We start from the raw sequence: 24,636 nt of genomic DNA, 5'->3' as shown, positions 1-24,636 counted from the left end.
AAACACAACCCCGACGAAAATCAAAAAGAGAAAACTCGCAGAACGACAGAATCAACGCTCCACCAGTTCCGCTTCTCTCTCCTCAACCTCCTCCGTTGTGTACTGGTACTGGAACGGCGACGCAGCCTGGCGCGACGCTGCCTCGAGTGCAGCCCGCGGCTGGCTCGTCGCCGGTGCTTGGTGGGAAGTAGGTGCCGACGTACTGTTTGAAGTTCCCGACGCCTCCTGTGGCCGCGGCTGTGCCACTGGGGCACTCAACTATTCAAAAGTCAGAATGTATATTTCGCTACGGCTCGTCTAAGGCTAACTCACAGTATCATCCTTATCCGTTACGAAGATGCCCAGTAGCTCCTTAGCCTCATTCTCCTTGGCCTGCCTCCTTGCCTTCCTCTCCGCAGCCCACCTCGCCTGGATCTTCGGCGTGCAGTCATTCGCCCACCCCTTGATCGCCGTGCTGACATTCAGATAGCCTGGGGCGTTCTTGCTCTCGAACTTGCACATGGACGAGTGCGTGCCCTCGATGCCGTAGTATCGGACGCCTGGTAACGGCGGGGAGGCAGAGGCCTGGTCGACGACGAAGATCTTAGTGCCCTTGAGATCGGTTCTCATAGCCTCGTGCACCATGTCGATCTCGAAGCGCTGGTAGATGTCGAGGAAGTGCAGGTTGATGTTCTGAAGGGTCTCGTTGTTGTTCTGCAGCGTCTTGAGCAGCTGGTCCTCCGTCTCGACGATCTTCTTGGGCATGACGGTCCGCACGAGTGAGTGCAGGACCTGTCCCCATTTTGCGCCGTCAGCGCCTAGGTGCGGCGTGCCTAGGAAGATAATGCCGTAGGTGGAGACGTAGATGGAGCGGCTTGGGTCGGCGCTCTTACTCGTGAGGTCGTTTGAGAGTTCCAGTGCCTAGATACGTTAGCTTTAGTCACTGTCTTAAGCACGCCTCCTGCGAGCCTCCGGGGACACTCACCCTCTTTACCAGTATCCCACCTAAGCTATGCGCGACCCAGATGATCGCATTCTCCTCCTTCTCCTCGCTCATTCTCTCCATGCTCAGTCCCGTCAGCAAGCTCTGTGCATGCTGGTGTATCATATCAGAGCTTGCGCCCTTATCGCTGCCAAAAGTATATACGTCTGCGTTGTAGCCATAGACTAGGACCCTCGCCTTGGCCTGCCGTAATGTCAGAGGCAGCAGCTGGCTGGGCCAGAAGACGCCGTTCTTTGCGGTCCATGTGTTCTGTGGGTGGCCGTTGAGGCCGTGGACGAGGACGATGTCGACAGTGGCTTCGGGGTGGGCATAGACTTCGGTGACCTCGAAGCGCTTGATCTGGTCGAGGGGCGTAGTTGTGCCCTGTGGGAGAAGAAGTTAGCTGGTGCTCTCTAAGGTCTCTGGTCTCTGGCCCAGTACTGGTCCAGGGAAATGTGGAGTGGAAAGTGGAAAGTGAAAAGTGGGAGAACTCACCATTCTGCAGGTTGATTTGTGGCCAGAACAAGCCAAACGATAGGTATGCGTATATATGTGTATGTAGTATATCTGCGTAGGAGCCCGAACAGCAGGGGGTGGTCGGGGGACAGAGCTATATATACTCTTTAATCGTCCGCCGGGCTTAGTCTGTTGAGAGGGCTGCCACGCCGAATAACAGAGTTCACGTGGAGGGCGCAGAAAGCCATGCAGACGCTGTTTCTCTTGTCTAGACGGAAAGGGGATCGATCCCTCTAATCACACTGAATCATGGGGAGCGTGGGTCAAAGTAGGGCTCAGCCAGGAAGGAGTGCATATTAATGGAGAGAGCGGCGTCCACAGCGAGCACACCGACAGACGACCACCGGCTCACAGCCTCTTCCACCCCCCTCGCAGCCTTCTCTTGGGAGGAATAAGAAGTAGATGGCAGGTAGAGGACAGGTACTCGGCGTGAATGGATGTGAATAAATAGGGCAGAGAAGGGGCAGAGAAGCCTGTTATTCATTGGTGTCAGTAGAGTGCGGGGTACATAGAGTGGACTTTATACCTACCTACATTTCAGCCAGAGAGAGGAAAGAGAGAGAGAGTGGAGAGTAGAGGGGCTCTCCATGAACGCCGCCTGCCCTGTCATCCATGCTTCATCCATGTCGAGGGGCATAGGAGGTACAAGCGTAGCCAGCCATAAATAGCGGTGGCTGGAAGTATCTCCCATGGTTGCTGGCGCCAAAATCAACATGGGCAGCTGATTTGCCAGTGTCATGTGCGGGTGTCTCGGGGGATCGGGGCGTGGCGGGGGAGTACGGGGGACCGTTTGGGAGGGCGGGAGAGGGTGAGGGAGGTACCAAGCGTCTGCCGTATACCAGTCACCCCTCTAATAAATACGCTAAATTACATCCAAAATACACTAAATTAACACCCAAAATGCACTAAATTACAACCAAAATACGCTAAATTGTACCAGTCAACCACCCACACCCCAGCGTGTACTTTACGTACAGAAGGTACAAGTCAACGACCTACTGCCCACCTACCGACCACTGCCGTTACAGGGCCATCCACCACCACCATCCCATACCATCGGGAAAGACAGGCGACAAGCGGCAGGCGGCAGGCGGCCACCCGGTGAGCCATTCCCAGCGACCAGTTATACGGGACAGCGGCCAGCCCAGGCGGCCATTATACCGGCGGCCAACACGTCGTGCGTGGCGGTGGTGCCTAGTACCATATGCCGACAGCGGCGGCTGGGCGGGCGTACTGGCTCACTCACGCATACGCACACAGGTGGTGGCTGGGTGACGCTGAGGGCGTGAGACAGCCTGGGGGGCACTATTTATTGGCTTCTGATGGGCTGCTGTGGGCTACTGTGGGCTATTCATACGCATTTTTGCTATCACGGGGTGGGAGGAGAACCACGGACGGGATAGCACACCGAGTCTGTCTTGCGCGGGCGTTGTGGGATGTGAGAGATGCGGTGAGTGATGAGTGGGGAGTGGTGAATATTAACTCTTGACACGGCAGAGAGAGGTTATAGACCGGCCAGAGATGCGGTGAGTCGCGAGTGCTTAGTGGTGAATACCAACTCTTGACACGGCAGAGAAAGGTCATAGACTTGCCAGAGGAAGGTTAGTGAGGCTCGGGAAGAGGGTCATAGACCGGCCAGAGAAATGTCAGAGAGGCTCGGGAAGAAGGAGTCATACTGGTTGGGTATCATACCCACTGGCTGGCTGGCATTCTCACATTCTCCTTCGCCCCCGGTCTGCCTTTCCAAACACAACACGGCATATCCAGCCTCATCGTGGCAGAGTCCGGCACTCACTTACTCACTCACTCGTCACTCACGCCCCGACGCCATGGTACCAGGATCACCAAGGGCCGCTGCCTATATCCCCACCCACGGCAGGCAGGCAGACAATCCCATGTCCCCTCGAGATCTCGCATCTCCTCTCCATCCCAAATCCCCCATCCTATCCTCCGTCTTATATACTCCCCCGTCTTATATCCCCCCACTCCCTTCATGCACAGTCCCTTCAACCCTAGCCCCCCTCATGCACAACCACCTTCCCAGCCCCCTTCATGCACAATTCCCCTCCCCCCGCCTTCCAGAAACGCCACAGCCGCCAAGTCTCCCCCTCACCACGCATCACCAACTCCACCATGTCTCTCTGCTGCAGCTTCGGACGCAGGGAGGGTAGCGATCTGCGCCGTTGCGTGGCGAGTTGGTTTGACAGCTGCATAAGAGACAGGATGAGTGGGGGTCGAATGGGCGAATGACGTGTGCTGGCACATAGGCAGGAGAGCGTATGACAGTATACGGGATGAGTGTCACAAGGCAGCAATATCGCTGTTACGCACAACCGCAGGCTCAGACAAGCTTCCGCCACAAGGGTACACTGCAGCAGCGCGCGGGTAGGTCAGCCACCGGTACGTAGGTGTCACCAGTCCCCCGATCGGCGGACGTTGCACGAGGGTCATTTCATTTCATCCGGACTTGGGATGGCATTTCATGTTTAAGATCTCCCCCTGTCGCGATCGACTAGCAGGGGTTTTTCTATCTACACCCAGTCCGGCGGTATCTTACAACGGTGTGATACATGTACAACTACGATACAAAGCAAAGCAACAGTATAGTGAGGAATCTGACAGCCAGTCAGATCCAGATCGGAGATCATCTCCGCGGCCCGTCTCATGCAAGATCAGATCTAGCACCCTAGATGAGCAGATCGTCAGTCCCTGCACCTGCTCCTGCTCACACACACGTTCCATGAGGCAGCCACATCCGCCGTTGACAGGCAGCGGTCGGTCGGTCCCTAAAACGGCTTTCTGGCCGCCGCGTGAGCGGTTCGCGCACCTGCATATATATATACTTCAGATGATTCTGGTGTGGATTCCGCTGTCATGTCGGCGCCGCGTGAGGTGAGGTGGTATTGGAGGAGGGTACTGTCGGTATTGGCATGGGAATCTGCGGACGGCGATGCGGAAAGCGCCGGCGGGGAGGAGGGAGTGGGATGGAAGAAGTTCCGCGGTTGGGATGGCAGTTGGCGCATGGGCGGCCGGCGTTGTCGGTGTCGTCGATTATACTCACCGGGTATGGCCACGTGAGCTCTGCTTCTTCAATAGCGATATTTCGATTTTCTTCACTCCGGTATTCCGCATCTCCCCTCCACGATCCCTTCCCTCGCCCAAGCAAACCCTACCCAGACCACCGGTACCGACAACAACAGCGACACCCAATCCTTTACCGCCCCCCTCTAGTCCTTCGGCAGCATAACAACATACTCCCTCGTACTCTCCCCAAACGCCAACAAATCTCCCCCCCTAACCTCCACAAACCTCGCCCCCTCCACCACTCCCCCATTAAGCTTCGTCCCATTCGCACTCTCCAAATCCAGTAAATACGGCTTCACCCCCCCCTTCCTCTCCCCATACTCATCCACCTTCTCCACGAACCTAAACTGTATAACTGCATGCTGCTTACTGATACTCGGATGCTCAGCTGGTAAATCCGCAATCGAGGCGTCCCGCCCGATGAGCCAGCAGCTCCGGCTGCCCAGGTCGATCGTATCGACTATGTCCCTGTTCTTGAAGACGAAGAGCTTCCAGGCGTCGCGGGGGGGGGGCTTGCGCGCTTCGGGCGGCTCGTGGTATTTTAGCACGATGGCGGCGCCGGTGGAGGTGGTAACGGTTTTGGTTTCGGCGGCGAGGAGGCCGGTGGGGGCGAAGTTGGGTTGTTTTTTCTCTGGCGGGGGAGCCCCGTCGTGGGGGACTAGGGCGTTGTCGTCGTCGCCTCGTCCTCCTCCGCCATGTCCGCCGCCGCGACCTCCGCGACTGCCACCGAATCCACCACGTCCACCACCGCCGTGCCCGCCACCGCGGATCATGGAGAAACTATCCTGCTGACTCGGGAGGGGCGCGTTGCTCTTCCGCATCGGCGAGGGTGGCGCGTTGGAAAGAGGTCTCGTATCGCGGTCTACATCGCGGTTTCGGTCGCGGCTTCTCGGGCGCGGGGATCGGTGTTTAGAGTCGCGATCGCGGTCACGGCGTGGGGATCTGGGTTTCGAATCTTTGTCGCGGGACCGGTCGCGGTGTCTATTCTCTCTCCCGTGCTCTCGTCCTTGACGGTGTCGGCGGGAGGACTCTCCATCCCTCGGACTCCTAGAGCGGCGGCGTTTAGTAGCTGATACGCCCTCTTCGTCTGATCTGTGGGAACTGCGAGTTTTATCGTCGTCGCGGTGGTGGTGTCTTTTTCGCGTGCTGTCGGTGGCGTCTCTGGACTCGCCATCTCGATCCTCGCGCTCGCGGCGGCGGTGTCGACGGCGGCGCTCGTCTTCGGAGTTGGGGGTTGGGGAGCGTTTGCGCTCTCTTTTGCTTTCTGGGCGCGGAGAGGAGTCGGGCATTTTGTTGGGGTTGGGGGTGTGCGGTGAGGTATGGAGGTTGGTAGGAAGGTACAGAGACGTAAAGTTTTGGTAGGATTGGGGTTGGAGTTGTCAGCCTTGGGGTTTGGATCTACGGCCTCGTCGGGTCAACGGTTTTCCCGCCTAGCGCTACAGGGGTTCTCATATCAATGTTAACTCCCATCCATCACCAATGCAATGGAATATGAATATAAAAGTAGCAAATACACACACAAGATAAGATTTATCATATTTCATTTAACTATCAACCATGCCCATTTCTCTTTGCCCTCGCCCAAACATATTGGTCAATCTAATCCCCAAACGCCACGAGAGTTGAGATGATAAACCAAGCATTCATTCCCCTCCATTTAAACACCTCCCAGCGCCAAAAGCTCCATAATTCGTAGATTTCATGTTTTCTGCACCCCCTAAACCCCCCCAACCACTATCAATCACCAATGACTACCACCAGGTCCATCACCGGCGAATATCCACGCTCGATCCCCTCGTGGAATCCATACTCGGTCTCGGCATCGATGAGATACTCGAGCTCCTCCTCCTATGCTGGCGCTCCTCATTGGGGTCTTGTGTCTGCAGTCCTGATTGGCGGGCGAAGAGGTTTAGAACATCAGTGAGTGATATGACGCCCGTGAGGCGGCCGGAGCGGACGCCTGGGTATGACGCAGCGGAGATGGATGGGTAGGCGGGCGACAGAGGCGGTGAGGCGGAGGGGTTCGTCCCATGCGGCTGGGCTGCTGCGAGGACAGATGGTACGGCTTGTGGAGTTGGGGTTGGAGCCGGGGAAGGGGACTCGGTGACCCACATGCGCTGAGAGGTAGTAGCTACGAGTTTAGCAACGGTGTGAGCGAGGGTTGAGGAAGGGTGGACGTGGAAGACCGGAACGGAGTCTTTGCCGTTGTCTGTGCCGCGCTCCATGAGGATGACGGAGATGAAGTGGGTGCAGGAGGATTTGAGGAGGGGGAGGGAGCTGGTCTTGGTGAGGTGCTTGACATCGGTTGTGGAGATGTTGCCGATGACGTTGAGGCCGTTGTCGACGACGGCGAGGGAGGAGAGGCCTTCGGTGCTCATGAGGAGGAGGGCTTCGGTGAGGGGTTTGTCGCCGCTGGCTGTATTAGCACTCATTCATACTCATGGATGTATAATGAGGACACTTACTTGATAGCAATGATCTGGTGAGTCCCGATCTGCAAATCCCTCAGGATCTTCGGGTACAGCCTCTCAATAACAGGGAAGCAATTGCCATTCTCCCACAAAAAGTTCAACAGCTTGAACTGACTCAGCACGCCCACAACATCCTGTGTGCCGTCCTTTACAACAATAATCCGGTGCACACCACCCGCAAAGAACTCCAGCGCCGCCGACAAGCTCTCCGATTCCTCAAGCGTAACGAGCGGTGCCTTCTTCGCCAAGGACACCACGTCTCCAAGCGGGATTTCCACACCCTCGCGTCCCTTCCTCGCAATTTCAGTATATGTTTCTATCATCTCCGGGTCCGGGCTTCCGAGACCAAGCACAACGAGCAAATAAGCGTTCAAGTCGCCATAATCAAAAGTCCCACAAGCCGTAGAAGACTCCGCATCCTCACGGATAAGCACCACACGCGGCGAACCGGATGTAATCAAAATCTCCCAGCGTCAGCATCTCAACCCCCTTTATCGCTCACATGGGGGACTTACATTCGTCGCCTCCTCCACACTAGTATTCGTCTCCACGAACCTCACATCCTCCGCCGTAACCAACTCCCCAATCTCAATCGAGCGCCAGTCTCTCCCCGTGAACCTCGCATCCGGCTTATTCAGCGGCGTCGGGTTGTTGAGGAGCTCTTGCACGGCGGCTTGCGAGAGGGAGGGGTGGCGCTGGTTCCGCGGCGACGGAGGGTGAGGCCGCATGCCGTCGGCGAAGCTGGAGCGGTGGCTGAGGGAGCCGGAGTGCGGTGAGGCTGGGGGGACGGGGTTGCGGTCAGCTTGTGTGCTTTGGGAGCTGTCTTGAGGCGTGAGGAGGGGGGGCGTGGAGGTGAAGTTTGTAGGGTCGGAGGTTGGAGGCGTCATTTTGAGGGATATGTGGGGGGATTGGGATGAGGGGTCTGCGGGGTGGGATGGGGTGTGTTGGTGTTCGAGGATGTGTGGATTGTAGCTCCGATCATGCGAGTTTGTATGTAGTTTCGTAGGTGAGCGGAATCGCGGTGGTGTTTCTTCAATTCGTGAGTTTTCGAAGCTTTGGGGACAGTTGGTGGGCGGGGAAAGAATGGATGATGCAGTTGGGAGCTGCAATGGCAAATCCCAGCCCCACCATTGGTCACACCCCACCATCTCGATATTTGGTTTCCCGCCCCGCCCCGTAATGGCGCCCGCGAGAATCGTCCCCCGCCATTTTACAACTCATAGCCGGAATAGTCAATTAATATCAGTTTTATTAATTTATTTATAGTAGAATGTTTATAAGAATATTCAATGTTTGGATACAATACATAACTTATAAGAAGAATTCATTATCTTTGCCAAGTCTTAAAAATAATAGAATATAATCGTAAATTAATACATAAAAATCCAAATATCTCTCGATATTCTCATAAATAACTTCCAACCCTCAAAATGTTCACATATATCTCGAACCAATCCAACTCCAACCCCCTATCATCTACCCCTACCTCCCCGTAAACATACACTTACCCAACCTCCCCGACGAAATACTCCCAAACTCCACCTCCACCTCCGCGCTCTCCACCCTCTCCCCCCCCCCCTCCCCACAGCGTCTAAACCTCAACTCCGCCTTCCCCTCCCACCCATCCCTCAACACAACCCTAACATCATACACTCTCGCCCACCCTGGCACCACCACCTCCCCTTGCCCCTTCTCATCCCCCCAACTCCCGCCCTCCTCAATCTCCACAACCCTCCTCCCCACTCCCCCCGCCATAATCCCATCCCACAACCCCTCTCTATGCGGCGCCCCATCAAGCAGCTCTAGTGCCTCCCTCCTCACGACCCTGTCACGGCATTTAAGCACCACAAAAAACAGAGGCGGTATGAACCCCATATCCGCCGTGAACCCAGGCGGGTCCGGTATCTCATCCCCCAGCGGCGCGTGTGCTGATAAAATCGTCTCAAACACGCCGCGCATGAGGCTGATCATGGATTCAAACGCCGCGGTGTGGGAGTCGTAGATTAGTTCGTCTCGGGGAGAGAGGGAGGTGGACAGGGTGATGGTGGACATGGTGTAGTATGTGTGGAGGAGCGGGGTGACGAGGGGGGCGATAAGGGGGTGGTGGGTTGTGAGTGTGGGGAGGCTTGTTTGGAATGCCTTTAGCCACTGATCGAGGGATGAGCGAAGGTGCGATTGGGTGTTTGTGTAGTGTTTTGGGATTGGGGAGGCGGGGGAGAGAGAAGCGACTTGGTGAGCGAGGTTGTAGATGGCGTTTATGAGAGTGTCGAGGTAGAGGCGCGCTATGCGGAAAGTGGTGAAGGCGCGCGGGATGGCGTGGTCGGCGCATGAGGGGTGCGGAGCGATGGTGTAGAGGAGGATGTTATCCTGACCAAAGAGGGAGGAATGGATATTAAACCTCGTAAACGCCTCAACGAGGTAATCATCCACCGACTCCAATTCCGTATTAACCACCAGCTCACCCCCCCTTTTCCTCCCCCCCTCTCCCCGCCTCATCTCACCGAGCAACTTAAGACCATTTCCAAGATGCGTTTTCGCCGTCTTAAACCTCTCCCTCAGCAACTCAATACAAATAAACAACATACAAGTGATCAGCGCCACCCTCCTCGCATCCCCACCCCCCCTTCTAAAATGGACCCCCAAACTCACAATAGCCTTATTATACTGCACCAGCGCCACCCTCTCATACCCCCTCACCCTCTCCGCCGCGCACGCCAGCTCGCGCGTCGCTTTCCCCAGATCCACGGCGCCGAGGGCGATGAGCGCATGGAGGACGGCGGGGTCGCAGGCGCTGGCTTGGAAGACGAGGGTGGACCAGAAGGGGGAGTCGAAGATGCCGGGGAGCTTGCGAGAGGTGCGGTGGAAGAAGTACTCGAATGCGCGGTGTTCGTGTTGGGTTGTTGCGCCGAGCAAGGGGGGGAGGGTGCGGGTGCTTGTTAGGGGCCCGGGGGTGCAGGTGCTAGTGGTGATAGTGGTTGTGGTGATAGTGGTTAAGGGCAGGGAGCTAGGGGAACGGGAGGAGTTGGTAATGCGAGAGACGCTGCCGTAGGCGTTACCCCCTCCGCCCCAGATGCCATAGCCGTCACAGGTACGGCCCGTGGAGATGCAGCGGCGGCATATGGGCTTTGCTTCGTCGCATTTGACGCCGCGGAGCCTGGTGGGTGGTCAGCGGTTAGATTGCCGCAGGGATTGATTGGTAATACGGACTTGCATGTTTTGCAGCCAGTCTTGACTTTTGGTCTGCGGGCTCTGGTTTTTTTGACTGGTGGTGCTGGCTTATCTCCGATCATAACTGCGGGAGGAAGGGATGGAGATAGGAGATATTGGTGATAGCAGGGAGTTAGATGCAGTTATAAGGCGGAAGCAGGGGAGGAGATGGTGATGAGCATCGATGCGAGGATTTGCTCGCTCGTAAACTCTGCATTGTTAGTGGGTAGAGTATTTTAAGAGTGGCATCCTCGAAATATCAATGTTGTCTAAGCTTCTCGCCCGGGGACTAGCGTCATCGGCCATCTGCCAGATCAGCCCCAATACTAATCCTAGCTAGCGTGTGTGATGAGCGATATCATTGGTCTGCTCTTAAACCACGAACGATCATTGGTCAGGTCGATTCCTCCAGATATCTCATAATGATACTAGAATCGCGGAGTTAAGAAGTCCTATTAAGCTGGCGATGAGCACAGGAGCACAGGAGCACAGGAGCCTAACAGACAGAAGATCCAAAGTCTATAAAACCTTGTCTTTCCCGTGGAAGTATAAGACCATACACCCCCAAACAAAGACAAAGGTCGCAGTAGCAATCATGTTCAACGACTTTGACAAGAGCACTATCCCAGACCTCGCTGGCCGGGTCATCCTCTTGACAGGAGGTACGTTGCTCTCCTTCTCTATACCATTCACACAATCATTAACACGCTACGCATAGGAACTGGCGGCATCGGAGTTGAAATCGTCGTCGAACTAGCCAAGCACAACCCAGGCCACATCATCTTCACCGGCCGCAACGCCACATCTGCCGCTACCACCATAAAGCGTGCCAAGGAACTCTCTCCACGCGCCAACATAACCTTCATTCCGTGCGATCTTGCAAGCCTCACTTCCGTCAATGCCGCCGCTGACAAGATCATCGCGACCTGTCCGCGTCTGGACGTCTTCCTCGCCAATGCCGGGATCATGGCACAGCCGCCGGGACTGTCCGAGGATGGATACGAGGTGCAGTTCGCAACGAACCATGTCGGGCACGCGCTGATGACGCGGCGATTGCTGCCGCTTCTCGAGAAGACGGCGGAACTGCCAGGGGCGGATGTGAGGGTGATTATCACATCGAGTACGGGGTGGCATGGTGGAGTAATGGAGTTTGAACCGCTGAAGACGATAAAGGATACACGGCCTGTGATGGGTCGCTGGCAGAGATACTGTGATACTAAGCTGGCAAATATGTTGTATGCGCGGGAGCTGGCTAAGCGGTATCCGAAGCTGTTGTGCTTTAGTTTGTCACCGGGGGTTGTGGGGACGACGCTGGTGACGGATCTAAGTTTGTTCGATAGGGCGTTTGTGTATGTGACGCAGCTTGGGAGGATCAGGACGCCGGAGCAGGGTAGTTACTGCCATTTGTGGGCGTTGAGTGTGCCGCGGGAATCGATCAAGGCTGGTGCTTTCTATGAGCCAGTTGGCAAGCTGTCGACATATGAGAACGCGAGTAGCAAGGACCCTGAAATGGCGGGGAGGCTGTGGGAGTGGACTGAGAAGGAGTTGGCGAGGTGGTTGAAGTAGGTTGAGTAGATTGGAGTAGCTTGTCGAGGAAGAGAGGAGAGGAGAGGAAAGGATACGATGATAGTGTTCTGAGAGATGGACTTAGCTGTGTAATTAGATACTATACCTGGTTTCGATTGCGGCCATGTTCCATTACTGGTGGCTGACGACAAAGATCTATATATGCAATGTCTAGACATACAAGCTCTAGAAATTCACGACTAGACATTCAAGACGTAGAAATTCAATATCTAGACGTGCATAGAACATTCATGCAGAGTCAACAGAGTCGGTTTAACGATTCATGTCTATCAAATGAGGAAGAGGAGGGCTTTATACTGTATAGGCGGGTGGCCCGTGCCTTTCTCCGTTCCGCGGCAGGAACCCTCTCTCGGGTATGTGTTGATGCCCATTTAACCAGGCAATAAGGCCGTCAGGCCGCCAGTTGAGGGGTAACACAGCAACTTGCATTGTACTGTAACTGTACAAAATTCAATTAAATTAAGTATTTTATTGTATTTATTTGGTGAATTTTGTATTTTAATTATATTTCATGTGATGATTTATGTGAATATTTGAATAAATAAATACAAGCTTGTAAGATGGGATAAGATGCTACTGAGAGCCTAGATTATTTACATATATTCACCGTTTATACACAGTTTACACAGTTAACCCGCCATATCTAGTCACCGGCTCTAGAACTCCTCTAGACACAGACATCTCAACTACCATCCGTCCATTCAGCCCATTAAAATAAATTAAAATAAATAAAATCTCCCCTTGTACCGTCGCATTTCATGCATTCGGGCAGCGTCGCCGTGCCTGGCTGCACCGAAATGTCGTACTTTGCCAGAGAAATACAGAATATTGAAGAATATCCAACCCGATAACGCCCTCTGATTGGCCTGTCATCCCTCCCCGCTCCCTCCCAAAATTTGTATGGCAACTTTTGTATCTGTTGTGTGCAACAACCCCACTACCACAAAAGGTCGACATGACGACGACCATCACCACCATTCTCCTTCTATTTGTCTCTTCTCCTGTTCTATAAAATCACTGTCATACCTGTGTCGCCATATACATACTATATCTTTTATTCCTCTAGGTTCTCTTGACCTCCTTGGAAACAAACAAACAACTACATACGTCCTTTCTTTGGTCACTGTCACCGTGGGTTCACCCCCAGTACGAACAAAAAGGCCGTACAGTCCCCCTTGGTTATACGCGCCATTGACACTTTCGCGCTCTTAGCCCCTCCAACAACCCTCAACAAACAAGAAAGAGAGAAAGGCGATCGATCAGGGTCCATCCAAACCATCCGGTGCAGCCATTACTGGTAGAGAGGAGAACAAAAGAGACCCGCGAGAATGTCGTCGGTCCTGTCACCTCAGGTTCATACCGAGCTCTCGCAGCTGCTGCTGGCCCTGCAGTCAGGCGACAACAACATCCGCTCCCAGGCCGAAGAACACCTTGCCAACAACTGGACAAACACCCAGCCAGAGGTCCTTTTGATGGGCCTGGTGGAGCAGATCCATGGCTCCACCGACACCACGGTATGCATGCAGGACCCCGTGGGATGGTGATCTCCGTCGGCGCTTACAGTTGGCTAATGTTGGGGATTTTAGACGCGCTCATTTGCTTCAGTTATCTTCCGTCGCATAGCTTCAAAGACTCGCAAGGCCGCGAGCGGAGACCAGATCGAGCTGTTCCTATCTATATCACAAGAGCAGGCTTATGCGATCCGCGAGAAGCTGCTCGAGGCGCTCGCCAACGAGACCGTCAACACTGTGCGGAACAAGGTCGGCGATGCTGTCGCGGAGTTGGCGAGAGAATACTCAGATAACGGTACGAGCGCACCCCTTGGTTTTTACTGATAGTGGCCCTGACAATACAGGTCAACAATGGCCCGAATTACTCGGTGTGTTGTTTACGCTTAGCAACTCCAAAGACGAAGGACAAAGGGAAAATGCCTACAGGATCTTCGCGACCACCCCCGGTATAATTGAGAAGCAGCATGAGGACACCGTGCTGTCGGCTTTTGCAAAGGGCTTCAAGGATGTCAACGTCAATGTCCGATTATCGGCCATGGAGGCTTTCGCCTCGTTTTTCCGCACAATTAGCAAGAAGGCGCAAGTCAAGTACTACGCACTGATCCCAGAGGTCCTGAACATCCTCCCACCGATCAAGGAGTCGCAGGATTCCGAGGACCTGACAAGGGCCCTGACTGCGCTCATCGACCTTGCAGAGGTTGCCCCGAAAATGTTCAAGCCGCTCTTCCGCAACCTCGTCGCTTTCAGCATATCAGTCATTCAGGACAAGGAGCTCAGCGACCAGGCGAGGCAAAACTCTCTGGAGCTCATGGCCACATTCGCCGACTACGCGCCTGGGATGTGCCGAAAGGATCCTTCGTTCACTGCTGATATGATTACCCAATGTTTGAGTCTGATGACTGACATTGGCGTCGACGATGACGATGCAGCTGAGTGGAACGACTCCGAGGATATGGAGCCTGAGGAGAGCGACATGAACCATGTTGCCGGTGAACACTGTATGGATAGATTGGCGAACAGACTTGGCGGACAGACTATTCTGGCACCCACATTCGGCTGGCTACCACGCATGATGACCTCCAACGCATGGAGAGACAGGCACGCCGCTCTGATGGCCATCTCAGCCATCTCAGAAGGCTGCCGTGATCTGATGGTCGGAGAGCTGGACAAGGTCCTCGAATTGGTCGTCCCGGCGCTGCGCGATCCTCACCCACGTGTACGATGGGCAGGTTGCAACGCCCTCGGCCAGATGAGCACTGATTTCGCCGGCACCATGCAGGAGAACTACCACCAGATCGTGCTTCCAGCCATCATTCCGGTTCTCGAGTCTGCTGAACCCCGCGTCCAGGCCCACGCTGCCGCGGCCCTGGTTAACTTCTGCGAAGCCGCTCAAAAGGAGGTATTGGAGCCATATCTAGATGGTCTCTTGAGCCTCCTTTTCCAGATCCTCCAAAGCCCAAAGCGATACGTCCAGGAACAAGCTCTATCAACTATTGCGACAGTTGCCGATTCGGCTGAGGCTGCCTTCTCCAAGTACTATGATACCCTTATGCCATTGCTGTTTACTGTTCTGCGACAAGAGAACACCAAGGAGCTCCGCCTGCTGCGTGCTAAGGCTATGGAGTGCGCTACTCTGATTGCTTTGGCTGTTGGAAAGGAGCGTCTCCGCGATGATGCCATGACTCTGGTGCAGCTCCTCGCTTCGATCCAGGGAAGCATCACTGATGCCGACGACCCGCAAGCACAATACCTCATGCACTGCTGGGGACGCATGTGCCGAGTGCTGGAGAAGGATTTCATTCCTTTCCTACCAAGCGTCATGCCACCGCTTCTCGAGATTGCTAAGGCCAAGGCTGATATCCAGCTCTTGGACGACGAGGAGCAGGCCGAGGCTATCCAGCAAGAGGAGGGATGGGAGTTGGTGCCTCTCAAGGGCAAGATCATCGGTATCAAGACGAGCACTCTGGACGAGAAGAACATTGCTATTGAGCTACTTGTTGTCTACGCGCAAGTCCTGGAGGCCGACTTTGCACCATACGTTCCGGATATCATGCAGAACATCGCCGTCCCAGGCCTTGCATTCTTCTTCCACGACCCCGTCCGCGTCATCTCCGCCAAGCTCGTGCCGCAGCTGATCAACTCGTACAAGAAGGCTTACGGAATCCCTTCCAACGAGCTGATCAGCCTCTGGGAGCCCACGCTCGAGAAGATCCTCGAGGTCCTCACCGCTGAGCCCGCCATCGAGACCCTCGCCGAGATGTACCACTCCTTCTACGAATCCGTCGAGGTGATGGGCAAGAACTGCCTCTCTGGTAAGCAAATGGACGCCTTCATCTCCGCGGCCCAGTCCGCGCTCGAGGACTACAAAGAGCGCGTCAAGGAGCGCGCCGAGGAAGCCGAGGAGAACAACCGCGAGGAGGGCGAGGAGGAGGACGACGACATCCTCTACGCCATCGAGGACGACCAGGCCCTGCTCGCCGAGATGAACAAGGCCTTCCACTGCATCTTCAAGAACCACGGTGTTGATTTCCTGCCCGCCTGGGGCCGCCTCAGCGCCACCTACGACGCCTTCCTCAAGAACGGCGACCCGACGCAGCGACAGTGGGGGCTGTGCATCATGGATGACGTGCTGGAATTCTGCGGCGAGAGGAGCTGGGAGTACAACGCCTTCATCATCGAGCCTCTCATCACCGGGTGCCGCGACGCTGCGCCCGCGAATCGCCAGGCTGCTGCGTATGGTGTCGGGATGGCGGCGCATAAGGGCGGGGTTGTGTGGGCGGGCTTCCTTGGCGCGGCGGTGGATACGCTGTTTGCGTTGTGTGCGGTGCCGGATGCGAGGGATGAGGATAACGTGTTCGTGACTGAGAATGCGTGTGCGGCTATTGCGAAGATTTTGCATTATAACGCGACGCAGGTGAGGGAGCCGGATGAGACGAGCAGGAGGTGGGTGGATACGCTGCCGGTGGTTAATGATGAGGAGGCGGCGCCGTATGCGTATTTGTATTTGTCGGAGCTTATTGATCGGTGAGTACACTCCTCCATTATAACATTTGCCCATTTTGGCCAGGATGGAAGGAGCACCAGCTAACCATACCAACAGACAACACCCCGCTGTCCTCACGCAACCCCAGAAGGTCTTCGCAGCCGTCGTTCTCGCCCTCGAGGCTAAGACCCTGCAAGGCCAAATCGCAGTCAAGGTCGTGACGTCGACGAAGAACCTGCTCCAGATCACGGGGCAGGATTTGAATGTGTTGACAGCGCAATTGGCACCGGAGGCGCAGTTGATTGCCAGGTCGGCGTTTAGCTAGTTGGGTAGTAAAGATTTACGCGTGGAGGGGAGGTTGATACCATGAATGGAGATGCTGGTGCGGGTTGTCGCCGGGGAGGGGGAAGGGTGGTTTATATGGGTTTAAGCATAGCGGCGAGCCAGATGTGGTAGTAAATTTACTAATTTTATGGAATCTGTGTGCTTTTATGAGGTTGTGACGATGGGTGGTTTGTGGTGTGGGCTCGTAGGTCGACTTGGCCACAGATGGTCTTGAAAGGCACTTCTGTGTAGGGTGTGGCTTACGGATCACTGGGCTTTAAACGGATGCTGAGTTATACAGTAGATAGATACCACGCCTTCCAGCCCTATATGCTATGCTATGCCAACACTTAATTCATACAAATCTTACAATACACTATCCCCCTCCCCCCTTCCCTCCCCCCAGCCCCTACTCTTGCTTCTCAACAGGACCCTTCTTCGCCTCAGCCTGAGCCTCCGCCTCCTCCGCCATCCAGTCCGACAGGTACTCCGCAGTCTCCCAGGGCACCTTCCCGTTCTTCGCGTCCTCAGCGCGCTTCTTCTGTCCCATCTGGCCGGCGCGTCCGAGGACACCGGCGATGAGGTGCGTGCAGCGGAGTCTGGATGGATTAAGTTAGCAAATCTATCTCTACACCATGACGGTAGATCAAATGGGGGACCAGGGGGGAACTCACGAGTCATCATTCGCCGGGATAGGATACGTAACCCAAGTCGGGTTAACATCCGTATCAACGATCCCAATAGTCGGCACCCCCGCGAGCCCACACTCATGCAAACAGATATAATTCTCCAACGGATTCAGCACCACCACCAGATCCGGCTTCACCGCCCTATGATCCTCCAACTGCTTCCGAACCGTCGCATTATCAATAACCTGATCCCTCTCATCGACGACCTTAATCCCCGCCCTCCCCAGGATCTGATCCCCATTCGTCAAGCTCCCCGGAATCCAGCGATCGAAGACATGGCATCCGCCCGCGAGCTTAGCCGCGCCGACAACAGCGCGCTGCTGGCCCTTGCGCGTGCCGACGAACAGGATCGTGCCGCCGTGGTAGGCTACGCCTTCTACTACCTTTGCTGCGCGGCGGAGGTGGACCGCCGTGGCTTCGAGGGAGATGATGTGGATCCCCGCGCGGATACCGTGGATGTACATCTGGTTCCCTGGATGCCACAGCGCGGTCGCGTGGCCCATGTGGGACTGCGATGCGAGGAGTAGGGGGAGGGTGATGTCGTTAGGGCCGAGGGGGGCGGTGATGGCGCGGTGGGGCTGGTAGAAGGGTGCGATGTCTGAGCCGAGGGAGCCGGTAGCGCGCTTGATGTGGTTCATGGCCTTGAAGTCTGCGCCGGCGGTTGGGTTCACGGAGTCGGGGGTGAGGTTGGTTTGAGGGGGTGGTGCGGTGGTGGTGGTGAGGGTGCGAAGAGAGGTGGTGAGGGCGCGGCGGCCTGGAGGGAGGGGGGTTAGGACGGTCAATTGAGTGGGAGGGGGGTGAGGGGGGGTGGTGCGTACCATGCCGTGAGACTACATTCCGTATTATCATTGTGGTGGGCTTGATGGTTCTGGGGAGTTTGGTTGTCGTCGTCGGAGCGACTTTTGAGATTTCGAGGATGCAATATTAGGCTAGTCTTGAAGCGGTTTAGCGCACGAAGCTTGATCCGTGACCACGGTATACGAGTATACGACCGACAACAGGAGCATACAACACCACAACAGCGCGAACTATTCAAATTATTTGGTACAATCTATTTATTGAAGCTCCGAAAAAATTATGGATTGGGCCACTACAAAGCCCGCATCATTACTGCTAACGCTAGGTACATCATGAAGGCGTAAAAATACCGCTGAAATCTAAACATCTCTCCTTACTATTACCTGCTGGTCGCCTTGGTGATCGCGAAAACACCAATGATGGCAACTGCAAGAGTAACAATCGCACCCGGCAGCAACAGATCATTCGGTACACCGGCGATGATCTGAGGGGCCTCCTGCATAACCGGTTGTTGTCTCCGGCTGCGCGAGTGAAGGCGGTGATGGTCCTCTTCGTCGCTCTCCTCCTCGTCTTCTTCCGAGATGACGCGCTCGCGTCTCCTGCGGACAGTTGACATTGGTGGTGTGGGTAGTTCAGCGATGACAGGGACTGGTTCGACAGTAACCGTGATGGCTGGCTTCTCGGGATCGTGAACAAACAAGTCAACCTTGTCGCGTCCGCCTTGTCTGGCGATGACAATGGCCTCCTTGAGATCGTGGTCAGTGGTGATGGAAACAGTGTCTCCCTCATCGTCAAGGTAGCTCAGTGCAAAGCCAGAAGCCCCCAATTTGTCATCCTCAAAAGTCGCTGCTCCTCCAACAGCCTCAACCTCAGCACCCAGTTTAGCTGTGACCAGGGCGATCAGCTCTGCCAAGCCGTTGGACGCAGTGATGTGAAGCCTGTGGACACGGCCACTTGGTGCCTTGAACTTGAACGGGAATGGAATATCCTCGACCGGAATTGCAGGCTCCTCCAGGTGCCTAACAGGAGACTCGGCTCCGGTGTGGGATGCAGAATCGCCAGGGGCAACGCTGGTATCCATCATTCCACCGTGCTTCGAGTGGTCCGGGGACATGAGAGACCTGCTAGCAACCTGGTGATGGCTGCCCTCTCCTGACATCATAGATTCCGTATCATTATCCAACGATAACCAGAACTTGTTCCAGGCAGGGCCTTCGCTGTCTCCTGTAGAGATGGTGTTGATCTGCTCCAATGTGGCGTATGTAAGCTTCAAGACGTCAACCATTCCAACGATTTCGCCGCCATCGTTCATGACTGGCAGGTTCAAGTAGTGACCATCTATCGTCTATTAGCAACTATCAGTTTACACCTGGATCGTACATACCATGCATCTTCCTCAATGCAGCTTGGATGGTCATCTCCATCGGAGCGAAATCCGGGTGAGGAGTCATCACTCTGACGACGCTGCAGTTGGCGGGGTCCATTCCAGGAGCAATGACACGAAGGACGACATCCTTGCTTGTGAAGATACCGGTGATGGCACCCTGGTCCTGGACCAAGACGGCTGTGGTATGGTTCTCCTTCATCAACATGGCCGCCTCCTTCACGGAAGTGCGGACGGAGACGGTAGTCGGAGGGCGGCCATCCAGGACAGACTCTAGGGTCGGCCCAGACATCTTCAAGCGTAGAGCCTCAACGTATTGTATGATTTGTTGCGGCTGGCTGGACCCAAGCTCAGATTGAACACCTTCCAAAGCGTCGTAAAGCTTGCGGGAAGAGCTATATGCCCTCTCCAATTTCTCCATAGCATCGTAGAAGCACTTGGTGATATCCAAGATACCAGAGATGTCCTGGTTCTCATCCATAACTGGCAAGTGGCGGAATCCCTTGCGGACCATGAGGTCGAGGGCGTCGGTTGCGCTTGTGTCGGTGCGGGCACAGAGCGGGTTCTTGGTCATGATCTCAGCGATTGTGATGTTGTTGGCTTTGATACCAGCTGCAACAACCCTGTATGCAAGATCCTTTGCAGTGAAGATACCGGCAATGCGGTCATCATCATCGGTGACCAGTACGCAGTCCTCTCTCTTTGCCGCCATCAATTGAGCAGCCTCGGCAACAGTTGTATTTGGCTTGATTTGAAGGGCCTGGCTGGGCCTCAGGGCCATGACAGTTCCCGGGGGAGCTCTCTTCGATTGTCTCGCACGGCCGGTGGTCTTCGTCTTCTTGCTGAGGTCGGTCTCGATTTTTCTTCGGATAGCCTAATCAAACGTTAAAGGGGGGTTCTGGCAGCGGCTGCGATAAGGACGGAGAGTAAACAAACCTCATCTCTCTTCGACTGCTTCTGCCTGCTGGTGCTCACTGAAGAGCCTCCAGCCTCGCTCTGAAGGGTTGAGCTGCCATGGTTCTCTAGGGGTCTCGGGATTCCGGAGGAAGGACTGTTTGTAAACTGAGGCATGGCTCCTCGAGCAGCTCCACTCCTCGAGGGAGTCCCCCGCATCGTACCAGTGGTAGACGACATACTCGGTATGAATGAGGTTCTGCAGCGACGCGTGAATATGCAAGCAAGGGTTCAACTTAATCAACCTTTTACGCGCTGAGAATAAATGTGTGGCCTGCGATGACTGGTGTAAGGGTTTCTGTTGGTGTTGATTCCGATCCCGATTAATCGATTAGTCCAAACTCGGAAGCTTGGCCAACCAACCCTGGTCATTCCGAATTTAGGATTATCCGTTGCCCGGCAACGACCATCTCTGTTTATGCGAGCTATCACATAGCGTCATCTGCCTTGGAGATCCCAAGAAACCACAACCTGAGAAGATCATTCTACTAAAATCCCTTCAAAGGATCCTCTATACCTCTACACATCTACAATACATCTTTACTTCACATCCAATTGAATCCATACAAAAGCTTCAATCCTCATCTGCGCAAAACCTCATCTCTCAAACCTCTCCTCCTCCATCCTAGGGCCAACAAGGCCACCCAAACTACCAAAGGCTCATCCAGAGTCCGACAAGAGCTGATAGATCTTCAATCTTAACACGCCTGGCCTTACGGCTTGCGCTGCGGAGGTATATATGAACTGTGAACTGTTTGATTAGTATGCTCATATCTAACAAATGGAACAGTCCTCGGAACCATAGGTTAGCTTAACTGCTATACTTTCAACGACACAATTTATTCCGACCTCATACTGCATTCCAAATGCTGTCCAATCCAAAAAACCTTCATCGACACCGACAACACCGACGACAACAATCGACACCAACGGCTTACGACGCCCCGAAGGTCCCAACCCTGCCAACAAACCAGAAGAATGCCTCACATCGACGAGGCATGAGCCTGGATCAACGACGACGCCAATCACCAACGCAGGACACAGTAAGTATCACTAACCAAGGATTATACGACAACCAACAGCATATATTGCAAGAAACGCAGCAGCACAGACTGGCACGCCAGGGCCAACAACCGACACGCTTTTTCAACCCGACAAACGATGAGAACTACTTAATATCGCCTCTTGTCACACCGCAAAGGAAAAGCTTTGATATCGGGTGTATCGATGCGTATGGAGTCTCAGGAAAACGCGCTTCATATTCAGCATACCCCGAACCGATCAATTCGATAAATACAGTCAACGAGAACGCGCACGCCAGGAATGGCCAGTTCGCCGGCAATGACTCTCTACTCTACCAGGATGAGGAGACCACTCCTTCAGCATATGTTGACTTTTCAATGGCATTCGACGGCTCGCAGGCGCAAGAAAGTTGGAACGCAACTATCAGACCCAACAGGTCTTCGCATGGCCGTCGGATCAGTGGCAGCATTGCCGATAGAGTGGCACAATATGAAGATTTAGCTGCTAGGCAGTCATCTTCAAGGCCAATCACGCCTCCTAATCATGATTCTCCGAGTATGTTGATTCACATATCTTGTATTCCATTACTAACAGCGTGGCAGACTACATTCCTCTCACTCCAGCACATACACCATTTGCTCGCCATGCAAAGGTAGAACACATGCCACAAGCATACTCCGGCAACCATGACACTTCCATGGAGGCCACCATTAAGCCAACCCACCACAGGAATCGCCAATCAATTTCGAATTTCCAATACATGCGTATCCAAGCGGAGATGGACGACCCTCCGTCCCCTCCTAGCAGCAGCCCAATGCCAAACTCGTCGTTCATTGGCATGCCATCATACGTCAAGGCCGAGCCCAGGAGTTACGAGTCACCCTATCAATCACCAACCCACTCGAAATACCCTCCCCAGAACTTCCACTCCCAATCCTCATCACCAGAACTATCCCAAAGGTCACTCTACCGTGACCCCTTCGACAACAAGCCACACCTCGATGCCCCCAATGGCTCATACCCCGAACTCGAGGAATTCTCCAGCCAAGCCAACTCCCCCATGCCCTCCTCCCTCCACCACCGCTCCTTCTCCGAAGACAGCGCCCACGCCGACGAAGCCCACGCCGAAACCGGCATCACCACCGACGACATCGCGTGCTACATCTCCGGCCCCTCCCCCACCGACCAGAAATACCTCTGCCTCTTCCCCTCGTGCAACAAGCGCTTCGGACGCAAGGAAAACATCAAGTCCCACGTGCAGACCCATCTCGGGGACCGCCAATTCCAGTGCCCCCACTGCCGCAAGTGCTTCGTTCGCCAGCACGACCTCAAGCGCCACGCCAAGATCCACAGCGGCGTCAAGCCGTACCCCTGCGCGTGCGGAAACAGCTTCGCGCGCCACGATGCGCTGACCCGCCATCGCCAGCGCGGGATGTGCGTTGGCGCCTTCGAGGGCGTAGTCAAGAAAGTTGTTAAGCGCGGACGACCCCGCAAGCACCGCCCCGAGCACGACGAGCGCGTCGACAAGGCGCAGCGCACGCGGACGAAGAACAAGAACGCCGCGGCGGCAGCTCCGGCGAGTAACCCGTCATCCGATGTGCCGTCTTCGGCGTCGGAGTACTCGGAGAGCTCGTATGGCCTGTCGCCCGCGCCGCAGGGGGACTACGACGTCCTCGATGCCCCTCCGTTCGCTGAGTACGCGCATAGTCCGTATGCGTCTGCTGATCCATTCATTGGTGCTGGTGTGGACGCTGAGTTGGAGTTGGAATACGCGATGCAGCCCGTCACTGCGGTGGCGGAAACGCAGTGTATTTCCCCGCAAGCAATCCAGAATGCCGCAAGCCCGGCTTACTCCCATCACTCCCACCACACCGCCGCAGCTACCAGCCCGACGCTGAGTGCGCGCTCGCCGCCTGACCTGTGCGCGTCGACGTTTGAGGCGTCGTCGCCGAGCGCGAGTTTGTCGTTTTATGATATGCCTGGTGGACAGGGGCAGCAGGATGCGGATGAGATGTTCCTCGAGGCGTTTGGGGAGGGATTGCCGATGGTGGGTGCGCAGGAGGGGGATTCGCTGTTGAGTTTTGTGGGGGGGAAGGAGTTTGAGGGGTTTGGAGGGGGGGTGGGGGATGTGGATGAGTTGTTTGGGGAGGGGGCGGGGGTGTGGGTTGATTAGTTGCTTGGTTTTCTCGGTGACTTTTTGACTTTACTTCTCCTGCCTGCCTTGCTCGCGGGTTTGGTGTACGATACGATACGATGCGCTATGTGTGTTGTTGTTTTTATTCTGGATGGTGTTGCTTTGGATTTGCTTTTTTTTGGAAATGGAAACTGGAAATTTTGGCGGCTGGTTACCGGGGTTGGAAAGGGAAATTGGGAAAAGAAAGGTTGTTGCTTGTCTACCGGACGCACACTTTTGGCGTCTTTGTTTGATTTATATTGTCAGTTTCAATGTCTGTCAGTCAGTCTGTTTTTGTTCTGCTTGCTGTGCTGTGCTTTGTAGGTGTAGCGCTGCAACTACAGTCAGTCGGTACTTATCTAGTGAGTTAAGTGGATCTATGCGTTAATGGCAGTGATGGATGGGATGAAAGTGGATGTGGTATATTTCATTAGAGGCAGTATGGTCTGTTATGATAGGTATGCTAGTTGAGTCAGCTAAGATGTGAGATTCAAATGATAACATCCTTGTCAAGATATAAATAAACATCCTTCATTGAGGTAAAGTCAAGATATAAGTGAACAGTCAAGATATAAACGAACACCATTCATTAGATTAAAGTTAAGATATAAATGAACACCATTCATTAAAGTCAAGTCAAAATATAAATGAACCACCTTCATAAAATTAAAAATCAAGACAAATCTTATTAATTCATAGACACGCAAAATAATCCCCAAAAAATGTAGCAACCGTTATAACCCGCCCAGCTCACAGAAACGCCCAACGTCCTGCACCTGCCTCGCGGGAATAGAAGAATTGCCTAGACAACAGCGCGCCTCCACACGTCATACCGTAGGTAGAGGACATAGGTTCCAGCGCGCTGGCTACTCGTTTGTGCATGAAATGCACGAGGTTGATGTCCCGCATGGAATACAGAGTTTCAAGGATGGGTCTTGCCTTGTACTCCACCTTGCCTTGCGGGTTGGGTG

The 24,636-nt window shown here is 54.6% G+C and overlaps 9 protein-coding genes across 9 annotated transcripts; 3 read left to right on the top strand and 6 right to left on the bottom strand.

The window, feature by feature from the left end:
* Window positions 1–51: 51 nt before the first annotated feature.
* Window positions 52–2,168, bottom strand: VE01_08343 (uncharacterized protein; the record flags this gene model as incomplete). Its single annotated transcript, XM_018277768.1, has 5 exons — window positions 52–258; window positions 313–900; window positions 965–1,345; window positions 1,830–1,950; window positions 2,008–2,168. The coding sequence occupies 5 exons, from the start codon at window positions 2,166–2,168 to the stop codon at window positions 52–54; spliced, it is 1,458 nt and encodes a 485-aa protein (XP_018127261.1).
* Window positions 2,169–3,859: 1,691 nt separating this feature from the next.
* Window positions 3,860–5,909, bottom strand: VE01_08342 (uncharacterized protein). The gene has a single exon (XM_018277767.2). It carries the CDS (start codon window positions 5,848–5,850, stop codon window positions 4,705–4,707), a length of 1,146 nt encoding a protein of 381 aa, XP_018127260.1. The 5' UTR covers window positions 5,851–5,909; the 3' UTR covers window positions 3,860–4,704.
* A 189-nt stretch (window positions 5,910–6,098) lies between these two features.
* Window positions 6,099–8,107, bottom strand: SDS23 (adenyl nucleotide binding). Its single transcript, XM_018277766.2, has 3 exons — window positions 7,548–8,107; window positions 7,027–7,496; window positions 6,099–6,973 (listed from the first exon to the last, which is right to left on the bottom strand). Exons 1-3 carry the CDS (start codon window positions 7,917–7,919, stop codon window positions 6,328–6,330), a joined length of 1,488 nt encoding a protein of 495 aa, XP_018127263.1. The 5' UTR covers window positions 7,920–8,107; the 3' UTR covers window positions 6,099–6,327.
* A 407-nt stretch (window positions 8,108–8,514) lies between these two features.
* Window positions 8,515–10,554, bottom strand: VE01_08340 (uncharacterized protein; the record flags this gene model as incomplete). Its single annotated transcript, XM_018277765.2, has 2 exons — window positions 10,240–10,554; window positions 8,515–10,186 (listed from the first exon to the last, which is right to left on the bottom strand). The coding sequence occupies exons 1-2, from the start codon at window positions 10,320–10,322 to the stop codon at window positions 8,515–8,517; spliced, it is 1,755 nt and encodes a 584-aa protein (XP_018127262.1). The 5' UTR covers window positions 10,323–10,554.
* A 160-nt stretch (window positions 10,555–10,714) lies between these two features.
* VE01_08339 (uncharacterized protein) lies at window positions 10,715–11,953 on the top strand. The gene is made up of 2 exons (XM_018277764.2): window positions 10,715–10,901; window positions 10,958–11,953. The coding sequence occupies exons 1-2, from the start codon at window positions 10,835–10,837 to the stop codon at window positions 11,803–11,805; spliced, it is 915 nt and encodes a 304-aa protein (XP_018127252.1). The 5' UTR covers window positions 10,715–10,834; the 3' UTR covers window positions 11,806–11,953.
* A 1,201-nt stretch (window positions 11,954–13,154) lies between these two features.
* VE01_08338 (uncharacterized protein) lies at window positions 13,155–16,875 on the top strand (the record flags this gene model as incomplete). The annotated part of the gene is made up of 4 exons (XM_018277763.2): window positions 13,155–13,340; window positions 13,413–13,632; window positions 13,682–16,361; window positions 16,438–16,875. The coding sequence occupies 4 exons, from the start codon at window positions 13,155–13,157 to the stop codon at window positions 16,643–16,645; spliced, it is 3,294 nt and encodes a 1,097-aa protein (XP_018127253.1). The 3' UTR covers window positions 16,646–16,875.
* A 175-nt stretch (window positions 16,876–17,050) lies between these two features.
* On the bottom strand, window positions 17,051–18,206 carry MRP4 (37S ribosomal protein, mitochondrial). The gene is made up of 3 exons (XM_018277762.2): window positions 18,152–18,206; window positions 17,319–18,087; window positions 17,051–17,243 (listed from the first exon to the last, which is right to left on the bottom strand). The coding sequence occupies exons 1-3, from the start codon at window positions 18,180–18,182 to the stop codon at window positions 17,054–17,056; spliced, it is 990 nt and encodes a 329-aa protein (XP_018127304.1). The 5' UTR covers window positions 18,183–18,206; the 3' UTR covers window positions 17,051–17,053.
* Window positions 18,207–18,397: 191 nt separating this feature from the next.
* On the bottom strand, window positions 18,398–20,781 carry VE01_08336 (uncharacterized protein). Its single transcript, XM_018277761.2, has 3 exons — window positions 20,452–20,781; window positions 19,516–20,389; window positions 18,398–19,469 (listed from the first exon to the last, which is right to left on the bottom strand). The coding sequence occupies exons 1-3, from the start codon at window positions 20,647–20,649 to the stop codon at window positions 18,511–18,513; spliced, it is 2,031 nt and encodes a 676-aa protein (XP_018127254.2). The 5' UTR covers window positions 20,650–20,781; the 3' UTR covers window positions 18,398–18,510.
* A 158-nt stretch (window positions 20,782–20,939) lies between these two features.
* ACE2 (Metallothionein expression activator) lies at window positions 20,940–24,318 on the top strand. The gene is made up of 3 exons (XM_018277760.2): window positions 20,940–21,202; window positions 21,260–22,047; window positions 22,095–24,318. Exons 2-3 carry the CDS (start codon window positions 21,336–21,338, stop codon window positions 23,663–23,665), a joined length of 2,283 nt encoding a protein of 760 aa, XP_018127305.2. The 5' UTR covers window positions 20,940–21,202; window positions 21,260–21,335; the 3' UTR covers window positions 23,666–24,318.
* Window positions 24,319–24,636: the final 318 nt, after the last annotated feature.

This window comes from Pseudogymnoascus verrucosus (assembly GCF_001662655.1).
Source record: "Pseudogymnoascus verrucosus strain UAMH 10579 unplaced genomic scaffold scaffold_47, whole genome shotgun sequence".
Classification (NCBI taxonomy): domain Eukaryota; kingdom Fungi; phylum Ascomycota; class Leotiomycetes; order Thelebolales; family Thelebolaceae; genus Pseudogymnoascus; species Pseudogymnoascus verrucosus.
The sequence above is the reverse complement of the archived record's forward strand: the minus strand, read 5'-3'. Positions and strand labels throughout refer to the sequence as shown.

Bases quoted from the DNA above. Each gene is read 5' to 3' on its own strand.
- VE01_08342 (XM_018277767.2), bottom strand. From the start codon at position 5,850: ATGCCCGACTCCTCTCCGCGCCCAGAAAGCAAAAGAGAGCGCAAACGC.
- SDS23 (XM_018277766.2), bottom strand. From the start codon at position 7,919: ATGACGCCTCCAACCTCCGACCCTACAAACTTCACCTCCACGCCCCCC. The intron at 7,497-7,547 runs GTAAGTCCCCCA...TGACGCTGGGAG, and splicing joins GTGTGGAGGAGGCGACGAAT to ATTTTGATTACATCCGGTTC. The intron at 6,974-7,026 runs GTAAGTGTCCTC...TAATACAGCCAG, and splicing joins CACCAGATCATTGCTATCAA to CGGCGACAAACCCCTCACCG.
- VE01_08339 (XM_018277764.2), top strand. From the start codon at position 10,835: ATGTTCAACGACTTTGACAAGAGCACTATCCCAGACCTCGCTGGCCGG. The intron at 10,902-10,957 runs GTACGTTGCTCT...CGCTACGCATAG, and splicing joins GGTCATCCTCTTGACAGGAG to GAACTGGCGGCATCGGAGTT.
- MRP4 (XM_018277762.2), bottom strand. From the start codon at position 18,182: ATGATAATACGGAATGTAGTCTCACGGCATG. The intron at 18,088-18,151 runs GTACGCACCACC...CCCTCCCTCCAG, and splicing joins GAATGTAGTCTCACGGCATG to GCCGCCGCGCCCTCACCACC. The intron at 17,244-17,318 runs GTGAGTTCCCCC...TAATCCATCCAG, and splicing joins ATCCCGGCGAATGATGACTC to ACTCCGCTGCACGCACCTCA.
- VE01_08336 (XM_018277761.2), bottom strand. From the start codon at position 20,649: ATGTCGTCTACCACTGGTACGATGCGGGGGACTCCCTCGAGGAGTGGA. The intron at 20,390-20,451 runs GTTTGTTTACTC...ACGTTTGATTAG, and splicing joins AGCAGTCGAAGAGAGATGAG to GCTATCCGAAGAAAAATCGA. The intron at 19,470-19,515 runs GTATGTACGATC...AATAGACGATAG, and splicing joins TGCATTGAGGAAGATGCATG to ATGGTCACTACTTGAACCTG.
- ACE2 (XM_018277760.2), top strand. From the start codon at position 21,336: ATGCTGTCCAATCCAAAAAACCTTCATCGACACCGACAACACCGACGA. The intron at 22,048-22,094 runs GTATGTTGATTC...ACAGCGTGGCAG, and splicing joins TCCTAATCATGATTCTCCGA to ACTACATTCCTCTCACTCCA.